Source organism: Endocarpon pusillum (assembly GCF_000464535.1).
Source record: "Endocarpon pusillum Z07020 unplaced genomic scaffold scaffold5282, whole genome shotgun sequence".
NCBI classification, from domain to species: domain Eukaryota; kingdom Fungi; phylum Ascomycota; class Eurotiomycetes; order Verrucariales; family Verrucariaceae; genus Endocarpon; species Endocarpon pusillum.
The window spans coordinates 1-25,734 of NW_006916497.1; the positions used below are offsets into that span (position 1 = coordinate 1).

At 48.3% G+C, this 25,734-nt stretch overlaps 9 protein-coding genes across 9 annotated transcripts; 6 read left to right on the forward strand and 3 right to left on the reverse strand.

The window, feature by feature from the left end:
• Positions 1 to 2: 2 nt before the first annotated feature.
• Positions 3 to 854, forward strand: EPUS_09054 (uncharacterized protein; the record flags this gene model as incomplete). The annotated part of the gene is made up of 1 exon (XM_007806312.1): positions 3 to 854. The coding sequence occupies one exon, from the start codon at positions 3 to 5 to the stop codon at positions 852 to 854; it is 852 nt and encodes a 283-aa protein (XP_007804503.1).
• Positions 855 to 7,117: 6,263 nt separating this feature from the next.
• On the forward strand, positions 7,118 to 7,980 carry EPUS_09055 (uncharacterized protein; the record flags this gene model as incomplete). Its single annotated transcript, XM_007806313.1, has 4 exons — positions 7,118 to 7,234; positions 7,284 to 7,303; positions 7,374 to 7,482; positions 7,534 to 7,980. 4 exons carry the CDS (start codon positions 7,118 to 7,120, stop codon positions 7,978 to 7,980), a joined length of 693 nt encoding a protein of 230 aa, XP_007804504.1.
• Positions 7,981 to 9,147: 1,167 nt separating this feature from the next.
• Positions 9,148 to 10,131, forward strand: EPUS_09056 (uncharacterized protein; the record flags this gene model as incomplete). The annotated part of the gene is made up of 1 exon (XM_007806314.1): positions 9,148 to 10,131. The coding sequence occupies one exon, from the start codon at positions 9,148 to 9,150 to the stop codon at positions 10,129 to 10,131; it is 984 nt and encodes a 327-aa protein (XP_007804505.1).
• Positions 10,132 to 12,172: 2,041 nt separating this feature from the next.
• EPUS_09057 (uncharacterized protein) lies at positions 12,173 to 13,028 on the forward strand (the record flags this gene model as incomplete). Its single annotated transcript, XM_007806315.1, has 3 exons — positions 12,173 to 12,335; positions 12,393 to 12,519; positions 12,581 to 13,028. 3 exons carry the CDS (start codon positions 12,173 to 12,175, stop codon positions 13,026 to 13,028), a joined length of 738 nt encoding a protein of 245 aa, XP_007804506.1.
• Positions 13,029 to 14,176: 1,148 nt separating this feature from the next.
• EPUS_09058 (uncharacterized protein) lies at positions 14,177 to 14,797 on the forward strand (the record flags this gene model as incomplete). Its single annotated transcript, XM_007806316.1, has 1 exon — positions 14,177 to 14,797. One exon carries the CDS (start codon positions 14,177 to 14,179, stop codon positions 14,795 to 14,797), a length of 621 nt encoding a protein of 206 aa, XP_007804507.1.
• Positions 14,798 to 15,984: 1,187 nt separating this feature from the next.
• Positions 15,985 to 16,521, reverse strand: EPUS_09059 (uncharacterized protein; the record flags this gene model as incomplete). Its single annotated transcript, XM_007806317.1, has 2 exons — positions 15,985 to 16,359; positions 16,435 to 16,521. The coding sequence occupies 2 exons, from the start codon at positions 16,519 to 16,521 to the stop codon at positions 15,985 to 15,987; spliced, it is 462 nt and encodes a 153-aa protein (XP_007804508.1).
• Positions 16,522 to 18,063: 1,542 nt separating this feature from the next.
• Positions 18,064 to 18,693, reverse strand: EPUS_09060 (uncharacterized protein; the record flags this gene model as incomplete). The annotated part of the gene is made up of 3 exons (XM_007806318.1): positions 18,064 to 18,341; positions 18,408 to 18,537; positions 18,601 to 18,693. 3 exons carry the CDS (start codon positions 18,691 to 18,693, stop codon positions 18,064 to 18,066), a joined length of 501 nt encoding a protein of 166 aa, XP_007804509.1.
• A 1,809-nt stretch (positions 18,694 to 20,502) lies between these two features.
• Positions 20,503 to 21,951, reverse strand: EPUS_09061 (uncharacterized protein; the record flags this gene model as incomplete). The annotated part of the gene is made up of 1 exon (XM_007806319.1): positions 20,503 to 21,951. The coding sequence occupies one exon, from the start codon at positions 21,949 to 21,951 to the stop codon at positions 20,503 to 20,505; it is 1,449 nt and encodes a 482-aa protein (XP_007804510.1).
• A 1,315-nt stretch (positions 21,952 to 23,266) lies between these two features.
• On the forward strand, positions 23,267 to 25,030 carry EPUS_09062 (uncharacterized protein; the record flags this gene model as incomplete). The annotated part of the gene is made up of 2 exons (XM_007806320.1): positions 23,267 to 23,443; positions 23,498 to 25,030. 2 exons carry the CDS (start codon positions 23,267 to 23,269, stop codon positions 25,028 to 25,030), a joined length of 1,710 nt encoding a protein of 569 aa, XP_007804511.1.
• Positions 25,031 to 25,734: the final 704 nt, after the last annotated feature.

The window sequence follows — 25,734 nt, forward strand, 5'->3', positions numbered from 1 at the left end:
CTATGGACTCCTCCTACGACTCCTCCTCCTATGAGAAGGCCCGTGTCCCTCTTCTTAAGGGCACAGAAGACTATTTCTCATGGTCAAGAGTCATGAAAGCACGCCTGGATAGGCTAAAAGCGTGGAGCCCTATTGTATCACATCCTCCTGTCAACCGTGGCCGCACAAAGGCTCCTATAACGCTTGCTCGCTTCCGAGAGCAGTTTGATCAGTTGAATCTTGACTTGGATTCCACTGGATGGAATCAGCGCCAATGGGATGCCGCTTATGAGGACTATAAGGAAGAAATTAGGGAGTTTAACGAGTGGCAAGATAAGGAGAAAATGGCCCTTTCTGAGATCATAGAACGGCTAACTCCCATTATTCTGACTCGAATGAATAGATATTCCACTCCAAAGGCCCTATGGGAAGCCCTGGAGCAGGCGTATGCAGCTCCTCTCATCACAGAGCAACTCCGAGCGTTCCAGAACCTCCTAAGCCTCCGACGCTCGCAGTATCCTGATATTCGTCAATTTACTACAGCTCACAAAACTGCGTACGACCATTTGACGTACAATCTACGCTTCTCCTGGGATCCAACAACTCTCCCAACTCTTCTTCTTCTCTGGAGCGAAAATAACGACTCCAACTCCTCCTCCAACCTTCTCCTCTGGAGCGAAAATAACGACTCTAACTCCTCCTCTAATTGGTCGAAGTTCCTCGAGAAATACAAGAATGGAACGCAACTTGCTGACCCTGAGGAACTCTATACCACCCTCCACGGGCTTGGAGAAGATCCTAAGAAGGATACTAAGAAGCCTACACTAACAGCGAACGTTATAACAGGCAAAAGGAAGCGAAATGACGCCCCTTAAGGTGGACGCTCTAAGCAACAGAGAACGATGTCAAATTACTCTAAATGTAGCAAAACGCATGCTCTGAAGAAGGGCCAAGTCTGTTAGTACAAGCACCCAGAGAAGGCGCCAGAGGGATGGCAGAAGAAGCACCCTCACCTCCTTAACAAATGACAATCCACGGACAGAATGGAGAAGCCAATGGAGGACCCTCAAGCAGAGGGAGCTAACGAATCAGAGAGAGTTGACCATATGAGCTATACAGTCAACAGCTCTGGGCTCTCTCTAGCTGAGAATCAATGGATACTTGCCAGTGGAGCAACGTATCATTTTACGCCCTATAGGGAGCTCCTAGCATGCTACTCGCATGCTTCTATGACGGTATCCTCAGCAAACTCATCCAGCGACTCCACAGGCAGTGGTGAATTCGACCTATCTCTCAATGGTATGAATTTTGCGCTTAAGGATGTTATCTGCGTACCCTCTATCAAGGTCAACATTCTGTCCACCAACAGACTCCTAAGGGATTATGATATCTCTTACACAAACGCCGCAGGGCACTGCTTATATAAGCAGGAGACTCTACTGGCTCGCGCTTTCTACACAGAATCAAAATCCAAGCCTATTTCTATGGAAGGAGGAGATCGGTTTTCAGCCCTATACCATTGAGTTGAGCGTTGTTTTAAGTAAAAAGGCTATCTATAATAGCTCTATTAAGTCGACAAAGCTCGATTTTGAGCATTTTGAGCAAGATGCTTATTAATGTGCCTCTAACACTGCGTGTAAAGCCAACAAAAGCGCTGAATTTCGTGGATTTAAGGCAAGCGTCAAAAAAGGCGCTTAAAAGCCTTTTCTATATATCCTTGACGACGAAGGAGATATGTTCACTGTTAAGAGCAAGATACAGGAGCTGCTAGCTGCCTTAAAGAGCTTATCTCTGCCCTATTTACGTGTTGCTTTAGTAGCTAATTTTGAAGCTATCAATGAGAATATTGAAAGCGTATATAGCGAAGAGGGCCTGCCAACGCCAACAGCTTATAAAAGAGCTTACAGCGAGGCCAAAATAGCCTTAAATGCGAAAAAGCTACACGCAATTGCTAGTACACGCTAGCCAGCAGTTGAAGGGGTTGCATGGAATATTACAATTAATTATATAGCAACTCTTACTAAGCGTCATATATATAAGTGACAGAGCTGTCCTAATTTTGGCAATTCTTACTATAATCTACTGTTATACAGTTATATTTGACTCAATAGAGAGCATCTTTAAGCGTGGAATCAAGCTATTAAAGATGACCCTAGTATTAGTATAACACATCCTCTTATATCTCTAGCTCAACGAATGACTAAAGAGAAGGAGAAAAAGCTCGCTAAAAAGCTACAGCCTTTGTCAACTTTACAGGCAGCGTCAACAGCAAGTTTAGCGTTAGCTAAGGGGTTGACGCTTAACCTCAATCTTTCTAGCAGCGCTTAACAGCAGGATACTATGCTCCGCAAGTCTGCTGATGGTAAGGATCAATATAGAGGTTTAGCGACGCTGTCAAGGGCTATAACGCCTCTACAGCCTCTTGTGACGCCGAGCAGCCCGATTCCACAGGCTAGAGATGAAGATGCTCGCCTCACCGCGTTCATTTGCTCGCGAATCAAGGATAGACCGGCTCAACGAGCTGAATTTAAATGAGCATTCAAGAAGTTGGCCGAGCATGGCGTAGGGCTCTCAGATATAGCCTCTTTAGCAAGAGAAGACTAGAAGGAAATAAGTATTAGCTACAGCATTTGTGTGGATTTGCTACGGCATGATAAGATATAGCATCAACGTTATCCAGAGAGCATTAAGGAGGCTAATAGCACTCTTTATAATGGATTTAAGCATTTGTAGTTGTTTAAGATTAATAATAGTAACTAAATTCTCCTAGATAGCCCTTGTTTAATACTCAAAATATAAATAAATATTAAGATATATATTAAGATTTCATATATTATTATTTATTTTAGTAGGCTTGTAGACAAAATTAGTTACTAGTATATAAATAGATTACAAAAATTAATTTTAAAATATTACTTAATTTAGAAATTTACGCTAAGACTTGCTAAGACCCTCTTTTCGGCTATATAATACGATTCTATATTAGAATTCAAGAGATGACCTAGTTTTACTTTTTAATAATTACTATATAATAATAAATTGTACAGTAATAATAATAGTATTATTTAAAAGCGCGTTTAAAGTACTCCCTCTGAGCTAGTCTGATACCTTCTTAATAGTATTATAAGGCATATTAATAGTAGTTTTATTAACCTCAAAAAAGTAATGTTAAAAATATGCTTTTGCGTACTTCTTAATACCATACTATTAAATAGCAAGATAAAAAAAGCTCTTAAACTACTTATTAAAGCTATTTACTAGCTCTTGATGCCCTTTTATTCATGCTTTTAGTAAGGAGAATAATAATTTAATAGGATTGAAATTAGGAGAGTATAGAAGAAGGAATATTAATAAAACACCTCTCTTTACACATATATCTCTAAGTTCCTAAACACTATTATTAGTATTAACGCTAAATAGAGCTATTTTAAGCTCTACCTAGCTGTAATAGGTGTTATAGTTATCTATAATTAGTACTAAATATAGCCTAGGATACAGATTTATTTTTAGTAGTAATCTTTGAATAAAGTTGTTAAATCTCTTAGTATTAAAGCTACTATAATATATCTTATAATTAAGATAGCTATTAATACTTATTGCAGGGTAAATACTCTATCTCTTTAAGTGCCTATATAGTATAGTAACTCTATATAGTACGCCGCGTTTTAACTAGCCTCTTTAATAGTCTTTTGTATGCTTATTTACAGCTGTTTTATCAACGAAAATGGCCTGTCTAGCATGTATTTCAGCTATTTAAGCTCGATAGAAGGCTTATAAATCTTCATCTCGTTTAGTAGCGCGTTTTTCGACCTACAAAGTAAGTTCTAAATCATCTTAAAATGCCCGCATACTAACTGCTTTTCTCGTTATATCGTTAGCAGTAAGAGCTTAAGAAACCGTCTGCTTTGATACGTTGATATTATACTCCTCATCAAGAAAATAACACATCTCATCAAGATACGCGGTCTTGTGCTCCTCTTCGTTATCAAGTACCCAGTCAAGGAGGCCTTCTAACGCTTCTACCGTGATTTTTCAAGGCCTACCCTGAACCGATACAGGCGCAGGCCGTGGATCTCTGAATACAGCGATATTCCGCTTAATTCTGCCTACCGTTGAAGCGTGGCAACGATAGATTTGAGCTATTTCTCGAGGTTCTACATCAGTAGCAAGCAACAGGGCCATATTCTCGACCGCAGCCCGCGAGAAACGTAGATTACTCATCGCCAAACGCAACACCAAGCTCAAAAAGCAATATAGGGCCAAATCGGGATAATAGCGAGCTTCATGAGCATTTACAAGCAAAATCTACGTCTATTTACCACGCAGTTGGCGATTCCGCCTTTTGACCGCTTTTTTGCCCCGCCAGCACAGCAATTTTTGGGTCGCGCCAAGGAATTGCAACACTTTTGGAACGGGCAGTACTTATTCCACCCACACCTCAAACCTCGGCCCTCTTTCCTCTTCATTTCCAATAGGCAAACAGCACAAGAATACGAGGACACGACGACGACAACAACAAGAACCAAAGAAACACTCCAACGGTCAGCATGCCAAATCGGCTGGCATCATTAAGAAGAATTTCTCAGGTGAGAGAGACCCTGCCCACCAGAATACAAAAAGGGAGAATTTTACGGACAAGACGGGCCAGGGTTAAATGAACATGGACGGGTGGCCAAACCTGTCGTGCTGCCATTTAGACAGGATGATCGAATCTTGCTTGTGGGTGAGGTGAGTGCTGAGTTAACTGTTTTTTCCTACTCTGTTGATGAGGACTTGAATCTCAGTGTTTTCTGTTATGTGCTGGTTTTGTGTTCAGAAAGATGGCATTGTAAGAACGGGAGTTTGATTGGGGAACTTTTTATATCTATATCACAGTCCCTCTGAGTTCTATGGAATATGGCCCGTAGAAGTTCCCATGTCCTCTCTCTCTCTCTCTGTGTGTGTCTATGTGCTCTCATTCTTCCGGTGTTCCCCTTACCCTGTTCTTCCTGACTAAACTCTACAGGAGACTTCTCTTTCGCAGATACACGGGATTCCGGAGAGATTCCTCGGCCAGAATGGCTGCCGAGTATCCGCGAAAGACGGACGGCCCAACTCGTTGGAGAACTCTGATTTTACTCCCGCTCAATCTCCCTTAATGTCAATAAGAAGCACTTCTCCAGAATGGAACGGTTTTTTTCCATATCTCTTACTCTACCGCCAGCCCAGACGATATCCACCCAGAACCAACATCTACCTCCACCACGCCCAACAAGCAGCCTATCCATCGACCCTTAAACTCTGTTCTGTATACCACCAACACTCTATCCTTCCACCCATCCATCTCCGCCCTCAAACTTTCCACCTACAAGTCCCTATGTCCCCTATCCCCCTTCAATAAAATCGTACTCAACTTTGCCCACGTTGGGGGCCTCTCCACAGACGTAAACCGCCAAGCCTGCACAAACCAGGAACTCCTTGTCGGACCCTCCCGGTCTTGCAAGCTGTTACTTGCCAGCGTGTTAAATCCCGTACCTTCTACAAAGCATAATAGAGCATCCCCTCCAGCTGCTTGTATCTCCTGAAACACCACTGATGATACTTAGTTTCCATGCGTTCACTGTTTCAAGCTCAGAAGTGACTACAAAGGACTAAAGAAACACCAGAGAAGCAACTTCACCAGAGCGAGGTAGTATTAAAGAAGTAATGAACCGGTTCGAGGTTGAAAGAAGGCCTTTGAAACTCCTCGAATATAGTGCTGGAGGGTTTCTCGGATTCGGCACTTTACTTGGAGCGAGCGTGCCATGAATAGAGCTTGGCTTATTGTCTGTTAGGATCAGGTGATCCGTCCTCATCGACCCAACGGCGCCGTTTGCACTCGGTAAAGGTAAGCGTCAGTGAGCATCTACGGCAAGATACGAAGAAGCAGTACGTGCCGGGGAATAAAGCAGAGTCACAGCACGGCGCCATCAGGCGCTCGAAGAAGACAGCAGGAACAGGTCTCGCCTGCTGTGGTTTTACTTCTTCTTCGGCGCGATGTCAGAGTTCCGATTCTGTAGCTGCTCGATCTCTCCATTCATATAGTTCTTCGTTCAGTCTGACATTCTCTTCCTCTAGTCTTCGAATTTGGTGAAAATATCGAAGGAGCGGAAAGCCACCATGCAGCCTGCTCAAGTTATGATTCGATAGTCCTCGCAGTGGAAAAGTGAAAAGCGAGAGAGATGGATGACTTAGCAGCTGCATACCCATAGTATTGGCTAACCCAGACTGATACAGCCTTTGATCGGCGCTCGTTTCTCCAAAGAATGGTTATGCAATTACGCTTCGAATAGCTGGAAGAGAGTTGGGAAGATAGCTGACGAATCTAGCTTCCACCTTGCCATACATTCCTGCATTCAAAATGCATTGCGATACGTAGAAACAGCTCAGAACCCTGCAGCTTCCTAGGCAGCACATTTATCATGCTGCCATATGCTCCAGCGAGATATCTTATGCTATACGTATACCTCGTCATGTCTTCAGCTTTTCTATTCATTCAGAAACAACTTACGGATGCGCAGTGTGTCCGGCACCAACCTGGTCTCACTCTGACGCTTGGCATCGGTTCATCCTTGGCAATGATGACATGAGTCTTTGAATGGGCGAGGGGGACACCAGGTTTATGGTGGCGGTAAACATTCCGGGGACCCAGTTCCTTATTCTGGGGGCAGATAATCCATCTTGGTGCTATCTCATCAATGACTTGACCAAGTGTGCCTGCTCCTTGGTATCTCCATTCCCGCCTTCTTTGCGAATACCCTGCCGTTGTCGTTCGCGCTTTCCCCCCGGACGAAAGAAAATGCCAGACCTACATCCTTTCGGTGGAAGATTAAGCAAACACTTCACTGGCTCGGTATGGCAACTACCCCTTCGCTCGCTATATTTGGTCTCCTACTTCAATGGCAGCCTGTTTGGTCAGAAGTGCTTCAATGCTAGGCTGTGAAATGTCTTTCTCTAGTCGACGAAGCAGACGTCTTGGGAGAATAAGAGAACGCGAAGAAAGCCTATGCACTGACGGCGTCTTTGAACAGCTGTCGCCTGAAGACCATTACCTGAGCTGTGAGTCTCCCCCAAGCGCTCTCAGTGCTTTAAACACGAATCTAACATTATCGAGCAGACTATGACGTTTGCTGTACGTACCTATCCGACATCCATCTCGCATCCACACTTGACTGAGTATCGGCCAGTAACCAAAGAGGATGTTGATACCTTGAAATATGATTGGCTTACGGATAATGTATGTTGGGATGCCTGGCACCGCGGACCCTTCTGACTGACGGTCCAAGATTATTGCCTTCTGGGAAGAGTATGTCATGGTGGAGATCGAGCACCAATCCGTTTGAGCTGGTGAGAGGCTGATGCGACGCTGTCACCAGATATCTCGAGCATGCGTTCTTGACATCATACAAACATGCGAACATCGTCTTACTCAGACCATCTATGGCTATGATGCTGATGCAGACCCCAGACCCGAGGACCATAAAGGTTTGCTCGCCCAGCCTGTATCATTTCTCATTCTCACATATACACTCTCAGGAAGCTCTTCCGAATTTCACAAACACCACTCACATCTTCCTTCCTATTAATGACTCGAATAATCCAGAGATTGCGGAAGGTGGAAGTCATTGGTCACTCCTCCTCATCTCCGCCGTGGATGGTGTCGCATTTCACTACGATTCGTTGCCGCCAGGAAACCAGAGGGATGCGCAATTTGCAGCGCGCAAGATGTCCGTTCTGCTTGGCAAACAGCTTCAGTTCATACCATTAGACGACAGCCCCTTACAAGAAAATGGGTCAGACTGCGGGGTCTTTGTCTGCTTGAATATGCGACATCTTCTACTCAAAAGACTGCTCATGGTACGGAGTGATGAAAAGGTCTCTATGAGCATGGGTGGAAGAAGAGTGGATGCAAGAGAAGGGAGGAAAGAAATGAGTCGGATCATCGAGAGCTTTCGACGTGAAGGTGAGCGGCGACGCTCGTAAGTCATTACTTCAAGTGCCTTATTCAATCTTCAAAAATGTCATGAGGACTGCAGATTTGCTAACAGCGTGATTTCAAAAGAAGAAGCGCCAGTCCGTATCCCAAAGACAAATCGCGAAGTCCTCCGCGGATCGATTCATAACATTTGCTACTCAACGATCCTATGATTCCACATTTATTAGGGACCCCTGCATTCTTAGGCGATGTACACTGCCTAGTCAAGGGGAACAAGTGTTTCGCGCGAACGGTGTTCATGGACTGGATTGAGGCGTCTCGCAAGCAAAGACAGAAATGTAACACCACAATGAGACACGATGAACATGGGCATCAAGACCTATACTTTTAGCTCTTTTCAGCCACCATCTCCCAACCTCAATGCAACTGGCATGCTTTGATCTTCTTTGCAAGTGTGCATTTGCAATTGAATGCATTCCTCCGCCCCCACACCCTTGGCGCTGGCGGGATCCCAGCATGAATGTGCTGTGCCGCAGAAGCGCGTTGAGCAAGTCGTGTTGCCTTCTATCCATTGGATGGTTGTGGCCAGCAGCTACCTAACCATTGGTCATGGAGACTTCCTGCATGTCCTGAAGGATCATATGCCCCACACAGCTTCTGACATGAAAGTCGATGGGATCCTAAGTGTACTCAGGGCTTAGACGATAGCTAAGATGTTCTGAAGTCGGTTTCTGTCGTTTGTTCAGTTCGACGTCTCCGTTCTCTGCTCGTCTCTGAACTGTATCTGCTGCCATTTCTGCAAGGCTCTCATCTATTTGAGTAGCCTTCAATTGATTACACTGCGCAGCTGCACCAGCATTAGGGATCACTTCGAATCTCACGATTAGCCACCTCAGGTCTTTTGATTCTTTGCTTCCAGCAATTTATATTGTGTTGCATTGTCGATTTTGGACCCTTCGGACCCATCTGGTACTTATATCTCTTCACGAACAGACCTCTGCCTCCTTTTCCTCTAGAATACAACGGCAAGCAAACGAGAATAGGATGCCCTCGTACGCCTCTACTGCTCCTCCTGCTCCAGTGCAGTAGCACGGTGTCACCCACGGTTCAGGGCCAAAGCAAGCGCCGAAACCGAGGCTGAGAGATGGTTTTCCAGGTCGCCCTTCTGCTCTCAACATTCTCATGACATGGTGGTAATGTATCAAGGGAAAAGCATGGGACTTGAGGAGCTGTGGAAGAGGAAGTGGCAGGAAGTAGCTCCGAGAAGTAGGAGTAGCTATCGACACGAGGATGGGCATGGCGAAAGGGAATTGCAACGAGATTGGGATAACCAGAGTAGAAGCAAGGATTATCAGAGCAAGAGTAAAGACTATCGAAGTAGAAGCAGAGACGACCGGAGCAGAGACGACCGGAGCAGAGACGACCGGAGCAGAGACGACCGGAGCAGAAGCAGGAGGAAGGAGTCTCGCAGGGATAAGAGGACGAAAAAGAGCAACGGCAAGAAAAGTTCGAGCGATTCTGATAGCGAGAGTGAGAGCAGTGACGACGAGGACGTGGAGGCAAGGTACTGCAGAGCTTGTGAGTTGGCGCTAGCCAAATGTCGGATCTGGAACGTACCCAATCCAGCTGCACGGCTGGAGTCGCAAAAATACTTCCTGAAGCCCCCAATCTGCTTAAAACATTTCCACAGCAAGGATGTCGTTAAGGACGACGAGCTCATCTCACCGGAAGACCTGTGGAAGGAAATGAAAGCCAGAGAACCCTGTGACGTTTGCGATGCAGCGAAAAAAGCAGCAAGGCCCCTTCCTTCGCCATATGAGAATGCAAGGACGGAAGGGGAGAAATACTTCTTACCGATCCCAATTTGTGCCAGGCACCGCAAGAGGGAGGATATTGTGTGTGAGAATGAGATAGTATCGGTGAGGAAGTATTGGAAGACTCTGAAAAAGAAAGAGGTCTGTATGGCGTGTGAAGCGGCAAAGAAGTGGTGTAGTCCGCTCCAGATGGTGAACAATCATGCTCTCACAGAGGGAGAGAGATGGTTCTATCCGAGCCCATTATGCTTAAGGCATAAGGATCGTAGGAAGATTCTGGTTGACGCGGAGATGATCAAGATGGAGGATTACTGGAAGATACGGGTGGAGGCTACAAGGGAGGAAGCCCGAAAGGTGGCGGAGAAGAAGAGAGATAGTGGATGAAGGGGTTCTGTCACGTCAGAGGAACGTGGCAGATCGAGAAATGATGAGAGACAGAGAAGGAAGTCTGAGATGGCTCCCGGCTTGTTATCTCCGTATGATGCTGCTCTACAACATGATCATTCAAGGGCGAGACCGAGGAGCACAGTCGATCCTCTTCGGGGCACAACCGACGCTAGCACACAAGATCGAAGACGTCCCCGGTCGTACGATGCTTCCCGTTCGTATGACTATCACAGAAAAAGTCGTTCCCCTAGCCCTTACCCGGATGGATGGACCGAAGACCAGAAGAAGAAACATTTCGAATGCTTCCGCACACTAGCACAGCCACAGAAAGAGCAAGAGGCCGCAGATGGTTGGAGCGGTCACTTCCCATCTCCGCCTCCAACAGGTACAGCTTCTTTTTACGCGTCTCCAACACCTACGGTTGCTTCTCCTGGTTGACATCGAGTGCAACTGCCAATTTTCTTTCACCAGGTTCCGCCATCAATGGGTCGTATCGAGAGACCGACCACGCTGGTGGCAGTTATTTCGATCCAGGTGATAGTTCTAAGCCAGGTCAGTCAAGCCAAACGGACGACAGCAGAAGCTTGGTGGAGAAATTAGGGATACGGTCCCCCTCTCCAGCCCGTGCCTAACAAAGTCCTGTCTTTCACCATCTACGTCAAGCCATTACCGCAATCCAATGCTGGTACCAGTAGCGCACTTTTTGACGGTCTGGCACTAGGGCAACTCGAGGACTTGTTCATATCATTTCTTTCAGAGTTCTTCGTTGTCTCCAGAGTTTCAATGAAATGTCCGACACGACCAAAATAGCAGAGCAACCAGTGCGAAGGTTGTCATGGATGCATCTTTTAGGCTCTTCCGAGCAGGACATCCTACCTCTCTTGTCTAGAACTCTCTGCTCTGAAATGAGGTTGTCAAAGCTCGCGGGCTGTGAGGAGGACAGTTGCTATTCGTTGCGTCTGCCTACTGACATCCTTGGTCTCACTGTACAGTTGTTTCTCTTATCTCAGTCTTGTCGGATGCTGGTCCTTTTCTCATGTCTCAATATCGTTTGACTGGTGGTTTGGAACCCTTGCAAATCCTTGACGTTACATCAAGAATTGCTGACGTCGCTGCTGCTCTGACGATTTAAACTAAATTCCCAAGTACGCAGTAGAATGTTCCTAGATCTGTATCATCTCGTAGTTGTAGATTATTGAGTTTTGATTTAAGCTGATTTCTCAAGTTGATATGACTGTCTAGTTCTTGATTCAGCTTACGTTATTCGTATATGGAATATTAACTTCTTAACAGAGAATCTTATATATCTGAAATTTCTACTGATAGAGTTAGACGAAGCTTATTATCGCTTTGATGTAGAACATATTTATTTCGCTCATCTATCTAGTTCTCACGCATCGTTTCTGTTTGACGGAGCGGTACCAGCAACTCCCGCACAAATGTCAAATTTTGTGCAGAAGTTCCACAATGCACAGTATTAAACACGCCTGAAACTTGAACTTCCTGGACTCGGACTTCTTACCCCAGCCAATGACCAGAGGAGTGGTACCCCTTCTCGTATCCTTGTGAACATCTCGTGCCCGCCCTTTGGTTCGCGATGGAACTATTTTCCTGTACTCCTGCAGCGAAGCGACACCAGTACTTCGTTTCTCACCTCGCAGAAACGTCTCGGTTAGACTGACATGCCCCTGTGGAACGCGCAACGTGTCTTTGCAGAAACTTGCTGCAAGATCCAGACGCTCTCTATTGGAAGCTATCCACAGTGGGTATAACCGTCGCAGAGCAAGAGAAGAAGCCTACCCCTCGTCCACTACGTATACCCTGTTCCCTACCAGAAGCACTGTTCTGATGATACAACTTGGGCGTGGAAGAGTAAGCTTCAGGGCTATAGCGATGTTTCAGAAAAGAACATGTGCTCTCTCTGGGCGTTACTCCCATTCTTACATTCATCTGAATTTCTCAAATGCTGATTCCTTGCGCATTGCTTTCCACTTCACCTTCCAAGTGCCGTTTCTCTCCTGGAACTCTTCCTGTAGTCATGTGCAAAATCACCCGTTACAAATTCTGCGTTGAAGGATTTGACTCCAAGAGAAGACTTCCTCCCGAGTCAACCGACCGATGCAAAGAGTATCAGAAGCTTGAAGCTGAGGCTCGGACAGGAGAGTTCATGGCCCAAAGACGGCTTGTGGATCACCTATCTTGTGAGTAGTTGCCTCTTCTCATCTATGACAGCAGGAATCAGAGTAATAAATATGCAGACTCTGACAAATGGCCGCAAGTCGAAAAGGTTCATGTTAGCCAAGTCCTGCCTGGCGGGACGTGTGTGCCTGACCCTTCGAAAGTGCGGTGGAATCCTTCTATGGGAGGCAATCCCACCGACCGATGGTAAGACCCATGTTTCGCTGCCAGGCGCTTTGTCCACTAGGTGTGTTGACTAGTGCTGTAGCTATTACAAGCGATGTGATGGCGTATACCGCAATCATTCGGGCATGAGACTAGATTACGGTGGCCCGTCCAAGCAAACGCCACCACAGCGAAGACCACGGCTACAGAGCCAATCACCGCAATGGCATTCTGGACTAAGACAGTCTCCGCGAAGTCCATCCCAACTGGGTCCATCGCAGACGGAGCTGCCTGGACAAGGTTCAAACACGACCCCAGCGAACCCGCCGCCCGAGCAGAACACGCCACAGCATAGTCCACCCGAGCAAAGCCAGCATCAGCGCAGCCTACCTCGGCCAATCCCATTGCCGCAGAGCCGCAAGTTCAATATTGGAACTTCTGAGGCTGATTTGGTCACTCCCTCAACTGGGAGTGCGACATCTGAAATATCACGAGATATGCCATCCGCCGCCAGATCATTTCAACAAAGTTTGTCCCAGCAAGGCTCATAAGGTCAAACATAAAAACAGCTCGACTTCCTTGGGGTTCCCGGTTCCGACAGAGGCTCACTTCAGAGATGATTTGTGGTGAAATCGAAAACGTCACTGGAGCATGAGCACTCCCTGCCATGAATAGAATGCGCAGAGTCTAAACAGACTGGACGATTGCAAATGCTTGGGGTAGAGAAGCAAAGGCTAGAGGACTGGAAAGCTTCAGAGCCACTCGTCATCATATCCTGGTCCAACAAATAGCATCAGAATTTACCACGCATGCAGCTCATTCTTCTTCGAGCCTCCAATTCAGATCATTGTAAGGCGTGCTATGGTTGTCACGTCTCAAGTCAGAAAGAAGTGCACACAGTAGATCAGTCGAGCGGTGCTAAGGCAAAGGCAGATTACTATGATGGTGATGCATGGAGGCCCATCAGAGACCGATCTCCGTGAAGATCACTTGCTCCGAAGGGCGCAACATAAGTTCTTACTCTTCTGCTCCAAAGAAGAAACGAAGGAGAGCTCGCAGCAGACCGATACCAATTCGCCAGCTCAAAGAATTGAAGTCCTCCTGAACAGCTGCACGGAGAGAAGAAGAGTGTCCAGACGGCAATGGCTCGAAACCAGAAGTAGAATATTGAGCATCTCACACCAATGACATTAGCACACCAAGCTCGACCAAGTCTTACGTCCTCTTGCGATCGGGCTATTACTAGGCATTTTTTTGTCAGTGCAACTTCGATTAAGTGTCACAGAGAGGGGACCTCACGAAGGAAATGGCCGACACACAAAGGGATAAGGGGAGGGTAGCAGGCGATATGGCAGCTAATCGCAGGGTGCTCCAAAGGCAGAGAGACTGCAAGCTGCAGAAATCCATGATAGAATGTGTATTAGAGCTAATTCAATCAATTCTACCTTTGAACAGCATCAGCAACATTCAAATAGTAGGAATATGCTCCAAGACCCACAATGCCAAGGTGCCCCTGATCGCCAATTATAACCTTCCCCAATAGGACTCAATTGCACCAAGCATTAAATGACAGAAGCGTTTTCCTCATCACAAGACGTCTCTGCATACAGTCGAGGCAACCTACCGAAGCTTCCTTCGTCACGCCATCTGTCAAGCACCACCACCAAATCTAGAACTCGTCCCGCACATTTCAACAACCATGCCCCTCCTCGCCTCCCACACCCTAATCCTCACGCACTCCCTCGCCTGCCTAACCACCTCCTCCATCCTCCTCACCAACCCCATCCTCATCACCTCCTCTCCTCCGCTCTGGCTCATCGGCGAAGCGATGCACATCCGCGAAACGCCCAGCTTCTCGCAGCCCTCGGAACCCGTCGCCGCGCTCGCCCTGATGCTCGCCGTCCTCGCAGTCGTGGAGAGCACATTCGCCGGCGGTCTTTCGGTCAGTACCACCAAAAAGGCAGATGGGCAGAGCGTACAGGCTTTCGCGGAGAAGGCGGCGATACTGCACCATGCGCAGGGGCTGTGGATGGTGGTTTCGACGGTCAAGACGCTGGTCTTTGGCGTGTTGGTTATGGGTTCGTATTTGGGTACGGCGAGGGAGGCCGGGATCGGGTATGTGGTTCCCGGCGATCGGGGGCTGGGCTGGTTCGGGTTGCGCATGCTGAATAACCGAGTCACCTTTGTGGGTGCGTTCGCGGAGATGCTGTTCTGGGGCTATCTTTGGACGGCGTTGAAGGATGAGGGGAGGGAGTTGGCCGGTAGGATTAAGGTCAAGAGGGAGGAGATCCAGGAGAAAGGTGATGAGGCTTGGGATTGAAGGGGTACAGTCTGTGAACACGAGCACCAACGCGGAAGGAAGTATCAAGGCTGTTTTGCTCCTCTTGTGTTTCGGGCCATCTATCGGACTGATATGGAACGCAGTCAGCTGATCTCTCCGAATCACGTTGGTTAGGATGCTCTTGAGACTCCATCTAGGGACATCACCCCCCTCTCGCTATCGGTCAACCCAGAAACAAGAAGATTTTAACGCGAAGAAAAGTGCGAGCTGCAGCAGCAGATCGATGCCAACATCAAATGATGGTTCCCACTGCTCAATTCACAAATTCGCAAAACAAGTCAATATCCGAGCGACTAGCTCAAGGAAGGAATATAGCGGCTCAGGATCGAGATGCTGGGGTTGGCAAGCCAGCTGTTTAGATATAACACCCAAACGCTGACCAGCCACAACAAGATCATCGAATACAGCTGTCGAATGCTAGGCCGGTTCCAGGAAATTATATCGACATGTTGGATCTGTGCCCTCAGTGCACGGTGTCCGGATGAGGCAACGTGGCTGGAATAGGAAAGAGAGTCGATTTAGGCAAGCTGAATCCCATGGAGCAGGTGCCGTCTTGGGTAAAATTGTCAGATTAGGAGAGAAGGTCTGAAGCCGTCTCTACTTACTCAATGTGAGGCTTGAGCTGATTTCGGCTAATCATCGATTCATGAGAGTATAGGAGGAACTGGTTGAAATGCTGGATATTCATAATACTTCTTGATCTGCACCGAAGGCCTCCGCATTTGCCATGTCCACCCTTAGCTTTACACCACCAATCTATATACCATAACCAGCCTCAATGAATGTGAGTAAAATAATCATTCTCCCGACCCGTCAGATCCCCAACAGCGTCATCACCCAACCCCTGTCTCCTCCTTCCCACCCTCACTCTCTCTTCTCCACCCCACCAGCTGCACCACTCCTAACGACCTGCTCCTTCGGCCTCATCCAAACCCACATACCGATCCAACATCGACGAATCAAAGATAGCCCTCATTTTCCCGCTCCACACCCTCTTCTGGTGCTGCACCATGGTCAACAACATCAGATTCCCAGCTGGACACCCGCTACCGCAGCTAACGCTACAAAGATAGCCAGCACAGCTTCTACGTCAGGATGATATCGCGGTGCGTCTTTTTGTTGACGAGGAGTGGTCCGATAAAGTTGACCGCTGGGGAACCAGCATCCTAGAGGCACATGATCATGGACTTAGTTGTCATGCCGCCAATATTGCCGGCAATCCAAGACACGATCAGTGGGTTGCGAGCAAAGTCAAGGATAGTACGCTGCTGGCAACGCGGCTTGATGGGATCGTTGCGTCGCAAGACATAGAGAACCGCCCATCCTACAACGACGGGCAGGATGACGATGCTGTCCCACTCCAGAGAGGATGAGGGCACCGAAGGTGTTGTGGATGCTAGCGCCGACGTTGAGGAGTAAGACCATGCAAAACCAAAGCTAGGTCTTTGGTTCGAGGCCGGTTTTGAGGACCTGCGAGCATCTGAGTTCGCGGTATCCTGTGCCGGTTTGGTTGGTGCGGAGACACTCGATGACTTTGGCACCTTTGTGAGGTATTAGGATACGGGCGGAGGGTAAATGTCGTCGTCGGGTTTCCAGTAGCCGAATGGGGCGCTGACCACGGTTATGAGGCCAACGAAGAGGAAGACGCTAACAAGAGGTTCAGTATCTGGAGGATCAGGTTCGTGATTGGTTACATTTGCCATGATTTCAGGACGTCTGATCTCAGATGGCCTAGTCCCTAGGAGGGAGCTGAAGTAGTGAGTGGAGCTGGACCGTTGGTGCCGTACCGCGCGGCACAAAGACTGGGTTGTTCCGCTCGCCGATACCATTGACTAGTGATGACTCTCAAGAGGCGAAGACAGCCCGCTTCGAATAGTTCAACCAAGAACCTCATAGCCAGCAGGCCGTCATAGCTGTGACATGAAGCCATTGCGGTTTGGGCAATATCCCAGCCTAGGCATAGGGAAGGCTTAAGTATGCTATGAGGGAGCTTGCTGATCAAGATAGAAGAAAAAAGCTGCTAGGCTAGCTGTGTCTTTGTGGTGATCGAGCTAATGAGCGAGTACTTACTGGTTTCTAGCTAGTCCGGTATGGTTTTGCAGACCAAGTATCGGACTGCTTTATCGAGGATCTGCGCGTATAGTTCCTACATAGCTCACGTCGAGAAGTGTGTTTGATAAGATCTTACCCGCCCAAAAAAATCCACACATTAATCGCCAGGATGACTTTGTCAATCTTGCGAATGTGCTGTTCTGCTCTTTGGAACGATCAGCAACAACCCTTCCCAAGTTCAAGAACAAGAGATAGAAACAGATATCAACGAACGTGCTCTTCTGTAAGGGTGACTCGCTCATCCCCAATCAGAGCTAGAGCACGATCTCCATGTTTGGTGGATTCTCTACGGTTGATCTTGAAGTGACTCTGTGGGCACATCCTCATTCTAATGAGTGGAGTGTTTCTCGCTGGGCATATTGTGCCATCTTCTGTGCTGATGGCTCCCATTATATCGCGAAGCATTTCTTAGAGGAAGAGCTGGAGACTTGGAAGGTGAAGCATTCCTGTGGGCTAATACTGGTGATAAAAACTCTTCAGCCGGCTTTTGAAACCAGCATGGCCCTTGCGCCAATACCAAGACCTGGAAGGCGTGGCGGGAAGGAGGAGAGGAGGAGTCCTCGCAGTGAGAAGGAAGTGTTTCAGATGCCGTATGATCGAGAGCTCAATCCGCCTTGCAGCGCTCAGTGAAGTGTCGTCGAGGCAAGATTCTGGATCTCTAGACTGGAGCCAAATCCCTAGATATATCGAACGAGAATATGAGAGGGGTGCCAGTTGCACCAGCTATACAAAGGAGTAATGCAAGGAGTACAAGTCATGTAGAAACAATACGCAGAGAAGCTAGAACTATGAACATTTTCCAAGAGGCACTTGTTCAATATCCCTTTAGTAGAAAAAGGATGGCTCAGCAGTCATATACTGTAATCCATTACGTTACAGGCTTGATTAAATATTGACGGTGAGCCGTTATTCTCTCAGTATTGTACAGTAATTTGTACACAGTTGAGAGAAGCACAATGAGCCAGCAGAAGTTAAGTAGGATAGAATATGTGCCTCAAGAAAGTTCGGCAGGCAACCGCGGGCGACGGCAGACTTTGCTGATGATGGCCGCATTGAAACGAGAAAAGCACAGACCTCAGATTTGACTCTGGGCATCGGCTATTACCGCCTCTTCGCATGATGTCCTTGTCCATTCACATCAACGCCACTGCTCCGAAGACAGCAGCTCCTAGGACACCCATGCCTTGGGCCATCAAACTGTTTGCCAAACCGGTGGCCGAGGCTGCAGCAGTACTTGCGCCGCTGGCGGACGATGAAGCGCCTGACGCAGTAGCTGATGCATTAGCTGTCGAGCTGGAGTTGGATGAGCCAGCGCCTGTGCCGTTACTTGACCCGGACTCAGGGCACGAGGGAGTGGGAAGATCCGTAACGCCGGCTGTTCGGCAGAGCTGTTCGGAAAACTGAGCGGTTCCTAAAAGAAATAATAATGAGTAAAACCATTCTTGAAAGGGGCCGCGGCGAGATGATCTGGACGTACGGTCAACATCCTCCTGGCTGCAAGCCTGGATCACACAGCAACCGATCCCTTCAAGGAAGCTGGTGGCACGGCAGATACAGTCCGGTCTCAAATTGCATTCTTGGGGAATGGCATTTATTGCGCAAGATTGCTAGCGAACAAATAGAGTCAGTCTCGGTGACATGGAATCTTCAGATTGCCGATCAGCACTTACAGCGCATTGAGGAATACTAGAGAAATCTTGGGCAGAAACTGCGACGAGCGAAGCAGCCAATGTGGCGATCGATGCGAATCTCATTGACACCATCGTGTGCGGAAAAACGGTGTCGTTTGAAGGTTGGGAGGAGTACCGCAATCAATTCAGGCACCAGTCGACAGAGTACGAATCGCAGGCAGCTGGGAGCAGCAGACTCTTATTTATCAATTGGGGTGCTCAATCAAGACGCCCAAATCGAGGCCTCCTGCAGTGGCCCCCAACAGGCGTGGGCCTCGAAGCTAAGAAATAGTACGACGACTGGAGCTTGTTCCCCACTGTTAGTACTACGGTATCAGGAATAATTAATGTCACCCGCGTGCTAGTAACAGGGGACCAAATTGCCTCCTTTACAGCCCCCCTAACGCTCTGACCTCGCTGTCGCTATTATAGGGGTTTTGTTGTATCTACATGTTGTCCTACTGATTCTATCGCATTCTACGCCAACAGCCTATGTTCTAGAGCTACTTGAGTGAATGCCAGCAAGGTGCCAGGCAGTCATTGATGCTAACTGAAATGCATACTTAATGATGAGCAGAACAGACTACGTAGTAGTCGTAGTCAAGCGATTGTGTGGCGTTCAGCCTTGGCGTTACAAACTAGAACTGGCGTACCAGTGATGTCAATCATGCCTCCTACCGTAGTAGCAGTCAATAGGAATCATTGATGCTTTGCTCTCTGAATCAACTCGGTCTTAACTAGCCTTATAGTTAGCGCCTGCGGGCCAGATTTGAGAGAGAAGCCTCTCCCCCTGTTAGTGAGGAAGAAGGCGTTGTGATAGCCATGCCAACCGAGCAGCATAGCGGTTAACGAGCGCTTGCTCTGATTCTAACTGTGCTGGGATTGCATTTGGTTGAGGATATGTACTACGTACTACCTCGTTCTAAGAACTCGCTGCTCCCAGCACCAGACTACCATTACTTCAGACCCCCCCCGTAGTAAGGAGAGACACATAGTTAGGGTTTTTTTGTTTACATGGCGTTCTATACTGAAAGTTAACAATAATTATCTCCTCCCCCAGTAGCAAGCGACCAAGGTCTGGGAAAATCATGATTGTGCACGGAGTAATAAAAATCTCTGACAGAGACATTATTACTCCGTACATACAAAAGATTCACACAACCTTCTCGTATCGACTTAGTCAGGTACTGGTTCGGTACGGAACTTTGGGGCCCTTTTCTCTCTTTTTCTCTTGATTGAGGTACATCAGCGACACAGCGATCCAGAAGGCCATGACAGAAGATACGGGTTGGCTTCCTACAATGTGCAGAACATTGGCCTAGCACTAGCTGACAGCACAACATCAATCCAGCTCAAACGAGAGAAAATTTCGTGCATAGGGTTGCGGCATTCTTTCACTTCGCTGTCTTCCCGTTTCTTCCACAGCAGATGTTAGTGCCTACTTCGTCAACGCACACCTGTTCACCCAGCACGATCCTCAGAATCATCCAATGTAAAGTATGCATAAGGCAGTTTTCATGTTACTTTCCAAGCATGATATTTCGCAAGTGTGGCAACACTATTATGAATATTAGGAGTTGTGCTGGGGATATTGGTAGAGTAGAGGATGCCATGGGTTTTGTGTTGATACCGCGAAACACAATATATGATAGCAATCTCATAATGAAGTGATTGACTTTCATGGTGAAGCGAATTCAGTATGCTCCCACCACCAGTTCCAGGTTACAGCATAAGGCTTCCTGAAGCGCTCTGGTGTATTACACAAGGCAGTCGGAGCAAAGTTTGCATCGTCGCACGCGAGGACCTGAACTGCTGTCTTATCGCCGAGTCCTTGCAAAATCCAATGCTGACAACTTAGACATTCGTTGTGCTTTTTAGACTGAATGGAGTCACTCGACTTCATCAAGGCGGCATGCCTTTCGTGGGCTTGCAGATCACCACCAGAAGAGCGCCGAGTGAAGTCGAGAAGGCCCATAGGGCCAAAAGCGCGAGGACCAATTGCCAGGGAACAGTACCAGGTCGGAGGTACCTGGAGGGCGCCAGTGCATAAAGTGATGTGCTGCTCCGGGGGTTCACGCCACCTTCTCCCATCAAGCTTATTACGCTCTCACCAAGGAGTTTGTACATAGCAAGAGTCACGTTCTCGGTGGACAGCGTCGGGTAGTACAGAACTATCCCAGGTTGATCATCGGCTCTTCGCCGCATCGTAGAGCCGATGGCCTTGTGTATTGCCGTCAAAGTCGAATCCGTATCAGACTCTTCTCGTGGAGTGAGTGCCATATCGACATTTCCAGAATACTGATTTCCAGCCAAAGAGGCCATGGCCTGAATCTGCACAGGCGCGACGTTGAAAGGGAATAGGAATGTCACGTTACTGGGAGCTGCTTTCCCACGCGTGAAGTTGAAAAACGTACGTTGATCGGGATCGAGAGTTGCAGTGCCAACGGCAGATTTGATATCGCAATGAACGCCAAAACCGAGGAAGACGCCAGAATTGATGGCATCGCCACTGTTGAAAAGATTTGTGGTTCCATTTTTTATTGTTGCTAAAGGTGAAGGGTGGAGCCTATAATCTTTGAAAATCTCGTCATCTACTATTCCCTCCCCAGATGCTCCAGCTTGCCAAAGGAGCACTTCGAACATTGAATTAGTGACATCTTCTGGCCGAGCACCCCTCACAATATGGTCAAACGTCGAGTCATCGTGGTTGCTGACGTTGTTATAGGGACTTGTGGTGGCCTTCTCAGAGCGCTCTGTCGATATCATCGACCAACCATCAGCAGCTGCAAGCAGTGAATAAGACTGAAGACCTCTTTGCAAATGAATTTCACGAGACTCATTTAACCATACTGGGATGTCCAATATTTGCTCATCCAGGCCATTTAGCCGGGCTGCATTTATTCTGTTCGCCTCGTCGGTGTTGAGCCACTGAAACTCACAACCCTCCTCGGTGGAGCATATATTCACAGAGGAATTGTATGCATCGTTCCTTATCATCTGAAGATGATCCAGTGGAGTGGGCATGCAGGATATATTGGCAGACAGGCCCCATGCTTCTCCCCAGACAGACTCCCGTACAGCTGGTCCTGCGAATACACGAATTACAGTACCTTCGTCATTCCGGGCTGCGTCCAATGCTTGGTCATCAAAGTATGTGGTTGAGACATTGTTGCTTCCGTGAGGCGCATACAGTAATGCGCCATGAGGCGGAGCCGTCAGTCGACCGGAGGCCCAATTGCTGCGGGTACGTTGAGGGAAATCAACCCAGCTACGTGAGTTGAACGAGCCTGCATCAGGTCCGTATACTCGTGCAGGGCCAGTGGCATGTGTGAACCCATCGATAACCTCCATAGAAAGACCGCTTAGGGGGATTACTATAAAGAGTAACAGGTGGACAGAGCTCAAAGACATCCACAACCCACTAGGCATTGGTACAAGATTCTGTGACCTAGACCGTCTGCGCGTAATTAGTCTCAAGAAGACTGATAGTAGAGCTTTAAGCCACCAGAATGGATTCGCCCATTTCGTTTTGGTATGCCACATCAATTCCTTTGCCTGCGAAGGTGCCAGTTGCGGAATTTTGAGTGCCGAAGCCTCGATGTTCGCAAGACCATTGCGCGCCCATTCCAATATGAAAACCGATATGAGGAACCAGCAGAAATAGACCCATGTAGCATTGATAGTGGTTGAGCGGGAAATGTTGTTTGAAAGAGGACGTGCCAGGAAATGAGCACATATGAACGTGTAAAAAGCCAAAACAATGAGTGGACACGTGATTGTCAGCGAAGACCGCCAGAAACAGCGCCTCGAATGGACTTGAGGTTTCACAGCTGATAACGGTGCGCTTCCCATTGGGATGGGAGCATATCCTGTTGTGTGACTGAAGCGAGTACCCTGGGCCTGATTCGTACCATCATTGGGTCCCCTCGAGCGCGAATTACTCTGGCTGACAGTTGCGGGACTGAATCTCACGGTGGCTGCCATATGTCATGATTAGCCGTATTATAGCAACTGAGTCTTTTCATGTCGTGGGAAATCATGGCTGAATATGTACCCTCATCCATTTCAAGCTTTGGTGGCTTTGTGGCTGTGGTGCATGGGCATTAAGGAGATGCAAAGTTTCGTTGGCGCTTAGGTGAGATACCAGTCGATCAGGCCAACGAAACTTTTAATCCACAGTTTCAAGTTGCATGTGGAGCATTCAATGTCAGACAACCGCATTCGGCCTCCAACGCCACAGGGTCATGTCTACCAAAGATCCTTGGTGTTACATTCTTTCCTGCTATGCAGCTCCAGCTCCCCGAACTTTGTACGTTGTGGAGGCCTCCAGGCAGATAAGAATATTGAGCGATCGAACGGGTTTCCTAAACTACACATAGAGCTGTAGTCATACATGCAGATAGATTGTACAATAGTTAGAGGAAAGAGTGCAGATTATCTTTCGCGCCGCTCCCTACGCGGTCGACTGCTACTTTAGCGTAAGTCAGACGGCGCGGCGGCCGCCACACCACACCACCAAGATCATCCTTGCAGCAATCTTCTGCCGCAGCAAAGTATCTCACCATCCCAATCGACCAAAGTACATCCCAGACGTCTGTAGTACGGGCACGACCTAGCCTTATGCAAGACTGGAGTTGCTTCGGCGCTTGTATACCAGATTACAAGCATGGGTCTCGGTGTGCTCGAAGATCGCAAGCTCGAGCATGTACCGGGTACAGCATACGTGCTTGAAGATGAGAGGCGACGTCTTGCTCGGTCTGAGGAAGGCCTACACCTGAAGAAAGATCGCACAGGCACAATCATCCTGGTACCACAGCCGAGCGATGACCCGAATGATCCATTGGTGAGATACATGGGCTATGTGTCCCAAGGGAGTACGCTGACTTGATCATCACAGAACTGGCCACTATGGAAACGAGATATGATCCTTGGGATACTATCCCTCACCTCAGTCATCGCTGCAACGACCAGTCCCCTCCTTGCTGCCAACACCTTCACCATCGCAATTGTCTTCGTTAGATCTTTCACCGATGCTGCCCTCCTAACCGGATACCATCTTTGCGGCGTTGGCGTGGCTGGCTTCCTCTTTGTGGCATCAGCAAGAGTATGGGGCAAAAGACACCTTTTCCTACTCGGGACTGTGCTCATGATCATCAGTTCAGCATGGGGAGGAGCAAGTGGAACGAACTACAAGAGCTTGTTGTGGGCGAGGATCATCCAAGGTGTTGCCCTTGCACCATTTGAAGCCTTGGTCAATGCTTGTGTTGGGGATTTATACTTCGTTCACGAAAGAGGCATGAGGATGGCATTTACAAATGTCTCTCTTTTCGGAGGCGCCTTCCTGACACCAGTGATTGTTGGCAAGATGACCCACGAAATCGGATGGCCATGGACCTTTTACTTCATAGCCATTTTCATGGGGGTGATGCTTCCTCTGGTCGTCTTCTTCGTCCCAGAGACTGCGTTCAAGCGCGCAAACCACCTCAACACCGACATGGAACAAGGACAACACCCGCTGACAGAGAAATCCCTTGAAAGCCAGTCCTCCTCATCTCACACACCTCCTCCTTCAACCAGCGCCCACCTGACCACCACCACAGAGAAAACAACAACCTCAACTACAACATCACGCACCGAAACCCCCCACCGCCCACCCCAACAAGTCTCCTACATCAAGACCCTCTCTCCCTTCAACGGCCGCAAAACCAGCGAACCCTTCCTCAAACTCCTCCTCCGCCCCCTCCCCCTCTTCCTCCATATCTCCATCCTCTGGGCCTGCCTAATCCAAGGCGTAATAATCGGCTGGACCGTGCTAATCGGCGTCGTCATCGCCGTCATCTTCCTCAGCCCACCGCTCTTCTTCAACGAAGTCCGCACCGGCTACCTCTACACGAGCGCCTTCATTGGCAGCATCGTTGGACTCGTCCTCTCCGGCCTGCTGAGCGACTGGATCAACCGAGCCATGATCCGCTGGAACAGGGGGAAATACGAACCCGAATTCCGCATCCTGCTCGTGCTTCCCATGCTGATCTTCTCGAGCATCGGCCTCTACGGCTTCGGCATCACCGCCGCCGATATCGCCCGCTACGGCTGGCTGATCCCGGACGTCTTCTTCGGCTTCGTCGTCGTCGGCATGGTCATGGGCGCCGTCGCGAGCGCCCTGTACGTCGTCGACGCGCACCGCGAGATCGCGGTCGAAGCCTTCACCTGCCTGCTCATCTTCAAGAACATGTTCTCGTTTATCTTGACATATTATGCGTATGATTGGATCACGGCGGGGATTTCACGCAGTGTGCGGAGCACGTTTGTGATCATCGGTAGCATACAGGTCGCCATCTGTCTGCTGAGCGTGCCGATGTACGTGTTTGGGAAGCGGAATCGCAGCTTCTTCTCCAGGCATGATCTGTTGAGGCTGACGCGGTTGAAGTGATGGAGGTGGAAAGTACTACTAGTGATCAAGTATTACCTTTTAATTGCTGCATCTAGCGTAATCTGATTGCATAAGAATCGAATCCTATCTTGCCTTTACTGCTGGGAAGTGCCTTTTACTACTGCTTTTTTCGTTCTACCCTTTTCTCCCCCCTCCCTTGCATCTCCACTTATCAGTCTAGATGGTGTACGGTAGGAGAGTACGACTATGCATGGTAGCATCGGCTAGAGATGTACTACGATAGATCACCTATTTATTTTACTTGTGCGTTCCTGTGCCCCTCAAGAGAGAAAGTCGATGCTAGCATGATTTAGGAGCTCGTCTATTTTCTTGATACTTGAAAGCTATATTGATACAGGAAGAATACGACCCCGCGCTATTGACGGCGGTGGTGGTGCGCACCGCGCGTCAGAAGTGCATATGATGCAAGCGCCCATCCATTCGTGCAACATCAGCATCGTACACTGCCCGTTACTAAACGTTCTGACGATGTCTCCCATCAACCTGACATGACCTGCGCCGCTGCATGGAATGCCATAACGCCGAACATGAGAAAGGTGTTGATTTAAAAATGCGTCAGCTCAATTCTTCCCAGGAAAAAGGAATTTGAGCGACGCCGCATAGACTATAGCAAAGATTTCGGATTTTGTTTGTAGCTTGTCGCAAGACTACAAGCCCATTGTGCGGGGAATCGCGTCCTCTCA